General features: G+C 37.4%; 1 protein-coding gene across 4 annotated transcripts in view; it reads left to right on the top strand.

The window, feature by feature from the left end:
* The window catches only part of GOLGA4 (golgin A4), a 114,381-nt gene that overhangs the window by 8,869 nt on the left and 91,499 nt on the right, over window positions 1-14,013 (top strand). For all 4 annotated transcript variants that reach the window (XM_059939166.1, XM_059939167.1, XM_059939169.1 and 1 more), the window contains exon 2: window positions 5,926-6,015. In XM_059939166.1, the coding sequence (XP_059795149.1) occupies window positions 5,926-6,015 (90 nt within the window). The remainder of the gene's footprint in view (window positions 1-5,925; window positions 6,016-14,013) is intronic.

Below are 14,013 nucleotides of genomic sequence, written 5' to 3' on the forward strand. Positions count from 1 at the left end.
TTAAATTACTTTTGAATGAGTGGATCTCACCACATTAAAGGGCTGTTTTTGAGAGGTAAGCATTTATAACATAAATAGCAATATTTCATTTCCGGCACTACTATTTAGATGTCAGGATGTGGAAGGTACTTTATTACAGACATAATAGAAAGCTCTAATAATTTTGGTAACTAGTAAACAGAGGTTTATGTGAAGCATTAACTCCCAGTTACTTTGGCCATTCCTTTATAGCTGGGATGTCGGATGGATTTGGCAGAGACTTTCAGGAGTGCTGTGGTGAGAAGGAGTCTACGGCTATATCCTTGCCATGATTGATTACCATGGGTGTGGGAGGGAGAAGTGAAGCCAGATGTTTGTTATGCTTGTGTAAGAATAACATCTCATCTATTGGGGGCATAACTTGAGAACTGAGTAGTGTCAAAAGGCCTCTAAGCAGCCAAAATTTTAATGTCACTAACTTCACATTCCATAGTTAATGTATGTTGTTCATAAGAATACTTTAAAAAATCCCTCACTTAGAGCTTCCTTATGCTTATTTTGTCTACAATTCCAATAAATGTAGTTATCTAGCTTCTAAACTAGTAGCAGGCTAAAATGGACAGAGAAGATATACTACAAGTAGCATATTGACAGGAATGACAACTGACCTAGAAAATGTTAAATTATATTCAATTTCCTTTTATATTTGAAAACTAGAATTAGTTATTGTCGGAAAGGTGAAACCTGATTTCAGAAAAGTGTAGATTCAAAATGGTTAAACCTCATTGTTATCTCCAAACCCCTTCAGGTATTAGTGAGGTTTAACCATCTTGAATCTGTAACTTTAGATAGATATCTATCTAACAATTCAGCTATTTTGAGTAATTCTTTCTATGAAAACTCCCAGATAATAGAGCCCCTTATGGAATAAACTATGATTAACATAGTTTTGACTTTAGTGTAGAACTTCCCAGTAATGTGAATGTCCAAAATTTGTGTTTTTGTTGTCTTTAGATTTTGTTGTTCAACCTAGAATTAATGCTTTTTAATTTCTATTTTGTGGTATATTTAAAATATATTAGATATATTTGATGTATTCTGGATTTACTAGTTAGTGGCCATGTTTATCAACATTGTTCTTATACAGACAACATGGTATGATGAAAGCAGTTCAGGTGGGTTGTGGAATCTGTGGATTGGGATCAGCTTTTTTTTTTTTTTTTAAATGAAAGACTAGATTAGGTCAAAATGTGGCATCTTATGTTGTAAAGGTTAAGGTTTCGTAAAACTTGTTTTAGAAGTGTCTGTGTGAAAAGGATGTTGTTGTTTTACTGTGGGTCCCAGTGAAAAAAATTTGAGAAACAGTGATCCAAAGAATACTGGGGAAGTGGATGAGGGGCTCAGAAGACCTGTTTGCTAACCCAGATGCTGCAGTATGCAACCTGATCAAGCCACATAAGCATTGTGAGCTTCTTACTTTCTTGTCAGGGAATTGGGGATGATAACTGTCCTGTTTACCTTGCAGATTGGTTGTGAGAATCAAAAGAGAAAGTATTTGAAAGCATTTGTAGTTATAGAACGCTTCTTTATTTAACAGAGCCTGCTAAGGTGCTGTGCTGGTGTTGCATTTGTCTTGAAGGGTAGATGTAGTCTCTGTACCATAGGGTTGAGAGACAGTTACTCCTGGTGTGGTGGGAGTGTGAGAGGATCAGGGTGACATCTGATAGAGTCTTGATGGGTAATGAAAAGTCATGGTGTTCAAGGCTTATTATTCCTAAAGGTGACTGTACTAGTTTCCTAATGTTACATAACACATTACCACAACCTTGCTGCCTAATAACCCAGTTATTGTTTCACAATCTGTATGTCAGAAGTCTGGCATGACATGACTGGCTTCCCTGCTCAGGGTCTCACAAGACTAAGATCAACTATTGTCCAAACTGTGTTCTCATCTGGAGGTGAGGGTCCTCTTCCATGCTCACGTGGTCGTGGTAGAATTTAGTCCTTTGTGGTTGTAGGACAGAGGTCCTTATTTCTTGCTGGCTGTTGAGCGGGACCACTTTCAGCTCCTAGGGCTGCCCACAGTTCCTTGCCACTTGGCCCCCACAGGCCTTTTGCTTTCTTTCAGGGTAGCAGGAGTACATCTCTCTGCTTTCTACTGCTGCCTCTGCACTCTGGGCTCATTTGAAGGGCTTGTGTGATTAGGTTGGACCCATCCAGACAATCTCCTTTCAGTTAACTCAGAGTCAACTGGTTAGTAACCTTAAATATACCTGCAGAAACCTTTTTGCTATGTAAGGTAAGATAATCAGGGCAGTGATAATCTCATATTCACAAGGTGAGGGTCATTTGGGTTCATCTTCAAATTCTGCATACCACAGTAACTAAAATGGGTTTTTTTATACTGAAGTTGAGGGCTATGGTCAATTAATAATCAGTTAGTTGGCAATAAAAATATTAATTGTGAGCCTGGTTATAGCCATCAGGTTTTTTTGGTAAATAGCCATGAGAAATCTGAAGACAGATTTCTAAGCTATGAGAATTAATTAGACCAAATTTAGTTTGAAGGAATCTAAATCCTTATATATTTTGAAGTGAGGATAGCCTGTTAAAGATCCAGGACTTTGGGATAAACACTCAAGTACAGTTAGTTTTTTATGCATGTTTTATACTTTACAGTCATATCCATTCCCTCATGTGTTCCTTACTTTTGCAACTCCAGAGGAAGATCTACAAGCCATCAGGCCAAACCTTGCCACGTGGTACTACTTTTCGGAGGACAGTCTGTGTTAGAACCTCTTCTTTAACTTTATAAACCCCAACATTTGATTTTGCCGGTTTATCCAGAGCTGATGAGGCTCCAATTACAATTAGGCTCACATGAGGCCAAAGTAAAAAGACATAGTGCCACTTAAAAAAATTCACAGTGGAGGTGTACTTTTCAAGTGATTTCAAGGTCCCTGTCTGAAGTAGCCCTGTCCTGGCATCTGGGCATTTGGAAAGCTGAGTTATTAACCCCCAAATTTTTTGGATATGATGGCATCACAACAGAGAGGGTTAGCTAAGAGCTATATCCTTTAGCCTAGTATTACTTCTCTAATCACTTTCCTAACTTTTTGCCCTCTCAGTGGCCCTTTTATTTTATTTATTTATTTTTTGGTCTATTTTTAAAAATATTTATTTATTTATTTATTTATTTATTTATTTAATTTTTTGGGCTGCGTCGGGTCTTAGTTGCAACGTGCGGGTTCCTCTCTAGTTGTGGCGCGTGGGCTCCAGAGCATGTGGGCTCTGTAGTTGGGGCACGCAGGCTTAGTTGCCCCGTGGCATGTGGGATCTTAGGTCCCCAACCAGGGATTGAACCCGTGTCCCCTGCATTGGAAGGCGGATTCTTAACCACTGGACTACCAGGGCAGTCCCGGTGGTCCTTTTATTAAAGGAGATATTACATACAACCATTTAAAAGTAGATGCAAATGGAGTTTCTCCCGGTCATAGTGGTAGTGTTTGAAACATCTACAGCCTTTGAAGCTGGCATGGTTTGAAATTTATGGGTCTAGGTGTGGGAAGGGTTATTGCACTTCCCTCAACTTCAGTGAGAACTGTTTCTGAAGTGCTTTGAATACTTAAGATTTTTGTTTCAGTCCTGGGTAAACTCTGTCCAGTGACTGCTTTCCCTTCCCATTTTCTAAGCACAATGTTGGCTTCATACATTTTCTAGACATTTAAAACATTGATAAGCTTCAGCTTTATTTCACATTCAACCATTTTGTTGCTTAAAATTCTAAGGCCTTACTGTTTCTGTTTTATCTTGATTGAGAAAGGGATATCTTATCCCCTAAGGTAACTGCTGCACATAGCTAATTCCTTCTGTCACATGTTGATTTTTCTGGTTCATCTTTTAGAAGGTATGTGTGTGCTGGAATTCTACGCTGTAAGCAACAGAACTCAGTCTAGCTAGTTAAGCAGAAAAGGGATCTATTAATGAATAGTTGGTGACTTACAGAATTTTCAGGAGGGCCTGAAAGTCTGGGCTGATTGCTCTGCTCAGCCACACTTGGGGGGCTGCACTAATAAGAATGTTGCAGCCGCCTCAGTTTGGCAGCATTGCATCTTGCACTGCACAGCTCTTGTGAACGACTGCATGAAGCTCCGTGTCTCCATGTTCACCAGCTGATGAACTTTATTAATTTTGCATGTCTGTTTTCTCATATTACCCACTTATGACTCAGTGTCTTGTGTGGGTATGTTCATTGGTGGAGTTCAGGTCACCTGCCCTAGATGAAAAGAAGACTGGGGTGGTGAGTTTTCTGAGTTCTGACTTAAGCACTTATAAGAGCTGTTTAGAAAAAAAGGTTATTAAACTTTGTCATGTTTTGTTGATGTTTTCCCCTCCTCCCAATTAATCTATTCCTTTTGATTTCTGCTTCTGACATAAAAATCTCTTTCCCATTCAGAGATTATAGAAATAGACTCTCATATTTTCTCTTATATTTCAATTAAAAATCATTTAGATCTTTAATATAGCTTAAGTATGAAGTGAGGATCTGATTGATATTGCTCCCCCATATGGATGGCCATTTGTCCCAGCACCGTTTATTGAACATCTGTCTTGATTAGAAATGTTAGACTTATTGTAAACTGAATATGTATATGTGTGTGTAGAGTGTGTGTATGTGTGTGCAACATTCCTCGTGACCTCTCTGTTCTAGCATAGCCACAGCAGTATGTACTGACTTGACAGATTAGCGTTCCATTTGTTCATTCAGTCATTTATTTAACAAATATTTATTAAATGCCTTTTTAGGTAGTGCTGTACAGACTACAAAAGGGTAAGACATTGAGACATTTCTTTGTGGAGATGAGTTAAGATCTGTCTTGTTATGGGTGATGGGGGGTCTTGAAGTTTTGGTTTTACACTTTTTGGACTGTTTTTAGCTCACCTTAGAGTACACCTCAGACTCCTAGTTTAAATTTGGGGCCCTTTCTCCTGTGGGTTTCTGTATAGGAGTCATGTGTTCCTTTACAGAGCAAATGGACTGGCATCTCAGTGTTGGGCTATGGTGTGCATGGTGTTCTCAAAGCAAGGCCCTTGACTAGAGAGATGTTTACCTGTGCAGTTCATTATATTGAATATTAGAGCTGGATGACACTTTAAAGATTGAATTGACAACCTTATTTTTTAATGAACTTTAAAATTTGGAATAATTTTGATTTATAGGAAAGTTGCAAAGATAGTACAGAGAGTTTTCATATACTTCTCACCTGGTTTCAGTTTCCCCTAATGTTATCATCTTTTAAATAAAATTTTATTTATTTGTTTATTGTTTTTGGCTCTGTTGGGTCTTCGTTGCTGCTCATGGGCTTTCTCTAGTTGCGGTGAGCGGGGGCTACTGTTTTTTGCGGTATGTGGGCTTCGGTGGCTTCTCTTGTTGCGGAGCACAGGCTCTAGGTGTGTGGGCTTCAGTAGTTGTGGCACGCAGGCTCAGTAGTTGTGGCTAGCGGGCTCTAGAGCGCAGGCTCAGTAGTTGTGGCGTACAGGCTTAGTTGCTCCGCGGCACGTGGGATCTTCCTGGACCGGGGATTGAACCCGTGTCCCCTGCATTGGCAGGAGGATTCTTAACCACTGTGCCACCAGGGAAGTCCTAATGTTATCATCTTATGTTATCATCACGACCTTATTTTTGAGGTTAACGTTAGCCCTCAAAATGTTAATTTAGCTCAGATCATAGTTCTAGTTGGTGGCAGAATCAGACCAAGGACCCAGTAGGTAGCCTGGGTCTGCTAGTTGATTATGTTTCAGTTATCCTTTTCTGTTTTTCATGTATTTGCTCTTTTCCTTCCTTTCACTGGGTTCTTTGGGCATGGACTGTGAGAAGGACTACCTAGTACATAGTGCGCTCATCAATGTAGTCTTTCTAATTTGTGCAATAATTTTTAAATCTAGGCTTCCTCCAGTTCTTCAACGCCAACGAGAACCAGGAGCAGGACGTCTTCATTTACAGAGCAACTTGATGAAGGTACACCCAATAGAGAGGTAAGTTTGGAATTTCTTCGTCAATAAATCCTTTATAAGAAGCTTATTAATTTAAAATGTAATGCTACTGTTGATAACAAAATGGGAAATTACTTAGTTCCTAGGTATTGTTTTTTTTTTTAGTAACAATTTTTTTTTTTGCAAATAGTAGTGTTGCTTTTGTAAAGTGTGTTTTCTTTGACTATCTTAATTTGAGAGGATAATATACTTTGCCTTTAATATTTGAAATTTTCAGAATGATTTGATAACAATTTGTTCAGCATAGCATTATGTGGGGAGAAGTCCTATATTTTCAAGCTAGTGATTGGAAACTATGAAGTAACTCCTAATTCCATGTGACTTGGAGCTGGCACTATAACTCAGATTAGATTTTTTTCCAACTTTTTTGTTTCTGTGAAGGATTATAAGAGTTTCTGGGAAGGATTATAAGAGTCATGCAAGTAGAACATAAGTACACAAATCAGGGTAAAAAGAGGGTAAAAGAAAAAAGGGTAAAAAATAAATGCATAAATCAGTGAATTATTATGAAGTGAATCCCTATGTGACCACCACCCAGGTCAAGAAAAGGAACACTGCCAGCACTGGAGTGCTGCTTCCCTTCCCCACAAAAGAGTACCGTCATCCTGACTTCTTGATATTTGCTTCCTTCTTTTTTTAAATTTTTTAAATTTTTATAGTACCACTTAAGTATGCTTTCTGTTGTAAACCTTATAGTTAAACCTTTGGGTTGTCTAGTTTTTGGCTATTATGAATTATGCTGCTGTGAACATTATTGTATATTTCTTTTGCTACACATGTACCTGCATTTCTTTTGCTATGTACTTAGGAGTAGAATCACTGGGTTAAAAGGTATACATAGTTTTACCACTTTAGAAGGTAATGCCCATTGTTTTTTAGAATAGTTGTAGAATTTTACCTTCCCACCAGGAGTTTATGAAAGTCCTTGTTGCTCTATATCCTTGCTAGTCTTTAATTTCAGCCATTCTGGTGGGTGTGTAATGTTCTCTTATTATAGTTTTAATTTGCATTTCGCTGATGACTAATAAGATTGAACATTTTTCATCTGTGTACTGATAACTTCTTTTGCGAAGTGCTTACTTAAGTCTCTTGCTCATTTTTCTATTGGTTTATCTTTGTCTTACTGATTTGTAGGAGTTCTTTTTTATTTAGTGTGGATAGGAGTTTTTTATTGGATACATGCCTTGCAAATATCTGCTTCCAGTCTGTGGCTTGCCTTTTACTTTCTTAATGGTGTCTTTTGAACAGAAGTTCTTAGTTTTAATGCATTCCAATTTATCAATATTTTATTTTATGGCTAGTGTTTTTTGTTTTTTAGTATTCTTTTCTTACCCTTCAGAGTATTTCCCGTTATTATCCTGTTTTACCTTTCACATTTGGATCTGTACTCCATTTGGAAAAGATTTTTTTCAATATGGTGTGAGGTAGGGATCAAGTTTCACCACCGCCCCCCTCCCCACATAGCTATCCAGTTGTTCCATTCTTTCCATACTGCTATACTGTGCTACCTTTTTTTCAGAAACTAAGTGTCCATATTTGAGTGGATTTCTGGACTCTTGTTTCTGTTCTGTCATTTGCTTTGTCTTTGATCTGATCCCACACTGTCTTCATAACTATAGTTTTATATTAAATCTTGCCCTCATTAGAGCAGGTCTTGCATGTCTTTGTTTTAAAGCCAGAATTCCATAGACTGGGTGGCTTAAGCAACAGACATTTATTTCTTAGAGTTCTGGAGGCTGGGCAGTCCAGGATCAAGGTGCCAACAGATTCATTATCTGGTGAGGGCCCTCTTCCTGATTTGCACACAGCTGTCATCTCATGATGTCCTAGCATGGCCTTTCTTTGTTGCATGCACCTAGGGAGAGATGGAAGAGTGGGGAGGCAGCTCTCTTGTCTCTTTCTCTTTTATAAGGACAGTAATCCCATCATGAGGGCCCTGCCCTCATTACCTTTTAACTGTAATTACCTCCCAAAGGCTCTGCCTCCAAATACCATCACTTAATATCCTTGGGGGTTAGGGCTTCAATATATGAATTTTGGGGGACATACGCAGTCCATAGCACTCCTGCCTTCTTCTTCTTGAATGTCTTAGTAATTCTTGTACCGTTCCATATAATTCCATATAAATTTTAGAATCAGATTTTCAAGTCTTACAAAACAAACTCAAAACAAACCAAAATAAAATACAGTGCTGACAACAAAGAAACAAACCTGTAGAGATTTTTACTGGGGTTGCATTGACTCTATAGATTAGTTTGGGAAAAGTCTCAATATTATGAGTCAAATTTTATAATCTTTTTGATATTATAAGTAGTACTGGACTGAGCATTTTACATAATGCATAAGTTACAGTGCTGTTTTTCTTTAGGACAGATTTCTAAGAGTGGGATTGCTGGGTGGTAGGGTATATGCAAATTAAAAAATTTGAAAGATTTTTCCAAACTGCCTTGATGTTACTTTAAAACATAATTTTTTAAAACCTTTATTTAATAGATGTTGATAGCAAAATAAACTTAAAAACTTCATAGTAGTTTTTGCATTCAAAGTTAATGGCATATATACTGTGTCTTTGGTTTATGTATTTAAATGATCTGACAAAGTACATAAGAGTATAAAGTATATGTATACTTTCTTTGAGATCTTATTTTCTTATGCATTATTTGCAATATTGCAATTCTTTAATTTTATGATTTCAAGTTTAATGGTGTTGAACTTAGTTTATATGTGTAACCAGTTGGAATGAAAGCTGCAGTACTGAGTAGTGAAAACACTTTTTGCAGTCAGTGTTAATGGCATCATTCCTATACTTACTATATTGGTTGATATTATGGTATATTGGTTTACATATAATATAGTAGAAACCTTGAAAACAACTTGTTGATTGTTACTATTGCTTTTTAAACAAAGATTTATCTAAGATGCTTTAAAACATTAAAATTGAATATGTCTTTATAAAATAATCCTTTCTGAAAGGGATGGTTTGAGCATTCTTTTACAGCAGGCTAAGTAAGCTAAAGGTTAGTTTTTATTTCTTCCCAAATTTCAATACTAGAGGTCCTGTGCTTATAGGTATAGTTTAAGAAATGGTTTCTGATTGAAAGCCAAAGCAGTATCATCACTTTGTCTCGTTGCTTTTTAAGCATTTTCTAACAACTCTAAAAGATATTTTTGACCACAAAGTGAAGTGTAAACTTTAGTTCAACTTATTTTACAATAAATAAAGGACTTTTAAATTTCATGATCAATTTATAGATTAAAGGGCATTACATAAAATTATCTTGTTATACAGAATGGACCTGAGGACATGCGGAGGGGGAAGGGTAAGCTGGGACGAAGTGAGAGAGTGGCATGGACATATATACACTACTAAATGTAAAATAGATAGCTAGTGGGAAGCAGCTGCATAGCAAAGGGAGATCAGCTCGGTGCTTTGTGACCACCTAGAGGGGTGGGATAGGGAGGGTGGGAGGGAGACGCAAGAGGGGGGAGTTATGGGGATATGTGTATATGTATAGCTGATTCACTTTGTTATAAAGCAGAAACTGACACACCATTGTAAAGCAATTATACTCAAAGATGTTAAAAAAAAATAAAAAAGCTTGATGGATAAAGTCTAAGACAGATCCATCTTGTACCATAATCCACCTTAAGGTAAATGGTAAATACAGATGTATCATCTTAACCTAATGTAAAAATCCAGATTTACAAAACAAGTCAATGAAAATATAATTTTTTTTCCAGTTGCAAAAAAAAAAAAAAAATTGTTAGTCACCATGCCGCACCCCCACCCCACCCCAGGTTTTCATCTTGTTAAACCTCTAAGATGGAAGATACTCTGTCAGTGATGGGATCCTCACTTTTAGTTTTAAGTTTCTTTTTAGCAAAATGTGGAAGTTTAATTCAAATTATAAATATTTGTCCCATCTCTCCAGTAGGTACAGTAAATTCTATGTAATCTAGAATGCTTGGGAAGTAGAATGGTTTCATTAAGTTGATATTTCCATCAGTTAAATGTTTTACCTTTTTTCAGCTATTGCTGAAAATCCTAATGTCTGTTTTCCCATATTAGTAAATATTATATGTAAATCTAAATAAGTCTGTCTTTGATTGCAGTGCCTCAGGCTTCCTTATAGGGCTGTAAAAAATCATCTATATGATTGTAGACTTTAAAGGCAAAGGAGAGTAGGGTGATGTGCACTGACCCTGAGGTCTGCGGGTCTCTGGCGCTCTTTCATCCTGCACAGATGGCATATCTGTCCAGTTGACCTGGTACTCTCTCCTGGGGATCCTAGGCATAGCCTCATTACCCTCATCATAGGGCTTCCTTCCCCTTTGTGTTGCTTGAGATGAATCTTTTTTGCCTCTAGAGCTGGGTGCCTTTGAGCAATATGGAGTGTGGCATCATGTAAAAGGCTAACTAGGCAAATGACACTAACTGTCCTCCTGCCCTCTGCTCCACTCTGATTTTTTTTTTTAACTGAGGTAAAATTCCTATAACATAAAATTTACCATTTTAAAATTTATTTATTTATTTTTTAAATTTTTGGCTGTGTTGGGTCTTCGTTTCTGTGCGAGCGCTTTCTCTAGTTGTGGCAAGCGGGGGCCACTCTTCATCGTGGTGCGCGGGCCTCTCGCTATCGTGGCCTCTATTATTGCGGAGCACAGGCTCCAGACACGCAGGCTCAGTAGTTGTGGCTCACGCGCCTAGTTGCTCTGTGACATGTGGGATCTTCCCAGACCAGGGCTCAAACCCATGTCCCCTGCATTGGCAGGCGGACTCTCAACCACTGCGCCACCAGGGAAGCCCCAATTTACCATTTTAAAGTGAACAATTAGGTGGTATTTAGTACATTCACAGTGTTGTGCATCCATCATATTTGTCTAGTTCCATGATATTTTCATTACCCTAAAAGGAAACCCCCTACTCATTAAACAGTCACTCCCATTCTCCCTTTCCCCCAGCCCCAGGCACCACTAATTTGCTTAACCTACTGTATGGATTTACCTATTTTAGATATTTCATTTAAATGAAATCACACTATGTGACTTTTTGTGTCTGGCTTCTTTCACTTAGCATCATGTTTTCAAGCATCATGTTTTCAAGGTTCATTTATATTGCAGCATGTATCACTACTTCATTCCTTTTTATGGCTGAGTCTAATGATTTTTGTAAGAGAATGAGAATATGTTTATTTGTTTGGAGTAAGACCTGGAATAGACTAGTGAGAAGGGGTTGGTTTTTGGAGTCATCTGGATTTGCTGGCTGAAGGATCTTTGAAGGTTAACTTTTCAGTGACTGAGGTTTTCTCATGTGTAAGATGGGAATAATAATGCCTTCCTTGTGGTATTGTGGGGATTACCAGTAGTACAGCAGGTAACTCTCCTCACGTCGTGCCGTGCACGTGGTAGGTGCTTACTAAGTTGTTACTGGGGCAGCCACGGAAGACGGGAAGGGCTGCTCCACTTACTCTGCGTAGGTCCCCTCACGAGGGGAGGGAAACAGATGTACCATTATGTGGATTGGGGCCCTAGGGGTGTTAGTGCGCTGTCTTTGCCTGCTGAGCTTTCGAAGGAATGATATTTTCACTTTCCCTGCTACCCTGTTCTCTAGTTTGCTCTCTTGTGGAGGCACTTCCTCATAGATTGGGGGTCAAAGTAGGCATGCCCATTCTTTCCCTGGAAACTCATCTGTTCAAATTTTTCATATTATTTTAAAATTAAACTTTAGAAATCAGTTTATTTTCATATATGTATTTTGGCTAAAAAATGCATAGAAAGAAATAAACTATTCTAGTTAATCGATGGATTCTGTTCTGTTTAGTAGATGTCTGTTCATATATACTGTATGCTTTTTTTGCTTCCCTACATGCAGAGAGAGAGCCTGGAGTAGTAGAAGGATCCCAGGATTCCATCCCTTACCTGCTGTGTGGCTTTAGGCAGCTTTCTTTAACTTCTCAGAACCTCAGCTCTCTCAACTTTAAATTGTAGTGAAATGAATATCTACTCTCACAGGGTTCTTGTGAAGGGCAAGTGAATTCAGAAGTATGAAAATACTCATAATTTGTGTATCACATACAAAAGATCGTTATTATACAGAAAAGAAAAGGCTTCTTCTGTACTCACCAGCTCTTGAGCAGCATGGACACTGCATTTTGTGTTAAGAGTGACATTGTAGGGAAAGAAACAATGAAGCGTCAGGCTGCTTTGGAGTAGATGCTTTCCCAAGCTTCAAGAAAGGTGTCCCTTTTTCTTTTTTATTCTCTTAATCTGAGATATTTTTTAGAAGCAAAATGCTGCCTCTTACCTTAGTAGTTGTCTTTGTATTTCCAAGTCAATTTTCACTGTTCCGTGTGAGGACCCCTAACAGGGATTCTTGATACTCTCAGATTTTGACAATTCTTTTTTTGAATTTTGTTCGGTTTTTTGGAATTTATTCTTTGTTTCAGGGCTTCTAAAGGCATCGTTCTTTAGGAATTATTAAGAAGTATCTTCAAAGTAATGGGTGAGAAATGTTTCTTCCTAAGTTTGGAATTAATTTTGCCCCTAAATGGATTGACTTTCAAAGCTGGATATGCTTTTTTTTTTTTTTGTTAGATGTTAGATTATAACCTACCTACCCTCTGTCAGTTAATCAAAGTAAAAGCCATGCCTGTTAGATTGTCTTTGGTGTCTATTCAATTCTCATATTTTTTCTTTTGATCTAATGATAGGCTATGAATTATATTAATAGGTTTCCTAATATTAAGCCATTCGTTCATTCCTTAAATCAACTCTGCTGGTCAGAGTGCATTTTTAATATACCGTTGTTCTCTGATACTCATGTTATTAACATTTTCTCTGACTCTATTTGTAAGGAGAGGGGTTTAATAAATTGGAAACTTTCTATCTTCTCCTGCTGGTCCTTTCTTTTCCTTCTCCTCCTCCATTTATTTAGGTCTTCTTTAATTTCTTTCAACAAAATTTTATCATTTTCAGAGTTTAAGTTTTGTACTACTTTTGTTAAATTTATTCCCAAATATTTTTTTCCTTTTAATGTTAACATAAGTTGAATTGTTTTCTGAATTTCATTTTCAGTTTTCTTGTTATTCTACAGAAATAAAATTGGATTTTTATAAATTAATCTTGTTATCCTGTAACCTTGCTGAACTCATTTCGTAGTTCTAACCGTTCTTTCGTGGATTACTTAGTTTCTTCTTTGTACAAGATCAAGTCATCTGCAAATAGAGGTAGTTTTACATCTTCCTTTAATCTGGCTGCCTTTTATTACATTTGCTTGCCTAATTTTCCTGGCCAGAACCTCCAGTTGAATAGAAGTGGTGAGAGCAGACATGCTATCTCTCATTCCTGATCTTAGGGAAAAGGCATTCAGTCTTTTTGTCATTAAGTATGATGCTAGCCATGGTGTTTAATAGATTCCTTTTCTCATGTTGAAGAAGTCCCCTTCTGTTCCTAGTTTGTTGAATGTTCTTAGCATGAAGCAGTGTTGGATTTTGTCAGATCCTTTCTTTGCATCTTGAGATTGACATTGTGGCTTTGTTTTACTCTGTTGATACGATGTATTATATTAATTGGTTTTGGATGTTAAACCAGCCCTGTATAGGATAAATTCCACTTGTTCATGGTGTGTAATTTTATATTGCTGGATTTGATTTGCTGGGGGTTTTTTTGAGGATTTTTGTGTCTATATTCATAAGAGATGTTGGTCTGCAGTTTTCTTTTTTGTGTGTGTGTGATGTCTAGTTTTGGTGTCAGGAAAATTTTGGCCTTATAAAATGCGTTGGGAAGTGTTCCCTCTTGTAATTTGTGGGAAAATTTTGAAGATTAGTATTAGTTCTTTAAATGTTTGGTATAATTTACCAATGAAGCCATCTGATCCTGGCCTTTTCTTTGTGAGAAGTGTTTTGATCACTAATTCAATCTTTTCATTTTTTATAGTTCTGTTGATATTTTCTGTTCCTCCCTGCATCAGTTTTGGTAATA

This window comes from Balaenoptera ricei, chromosome 11 (genome assembly GCF_028023285.1).
Source record: "Balaenoptera ricei isolate mBalRic1 chromosome 11, mBalRic1.hap2, whole genome shotgun sequence".
Taxonomy (NCBI): Eukaryota; Metazoa; Chordata; class Mammalia; order Artiodactyla; family Balaenopteridae; genus Balaenoptera; species Balaenoptera ricei.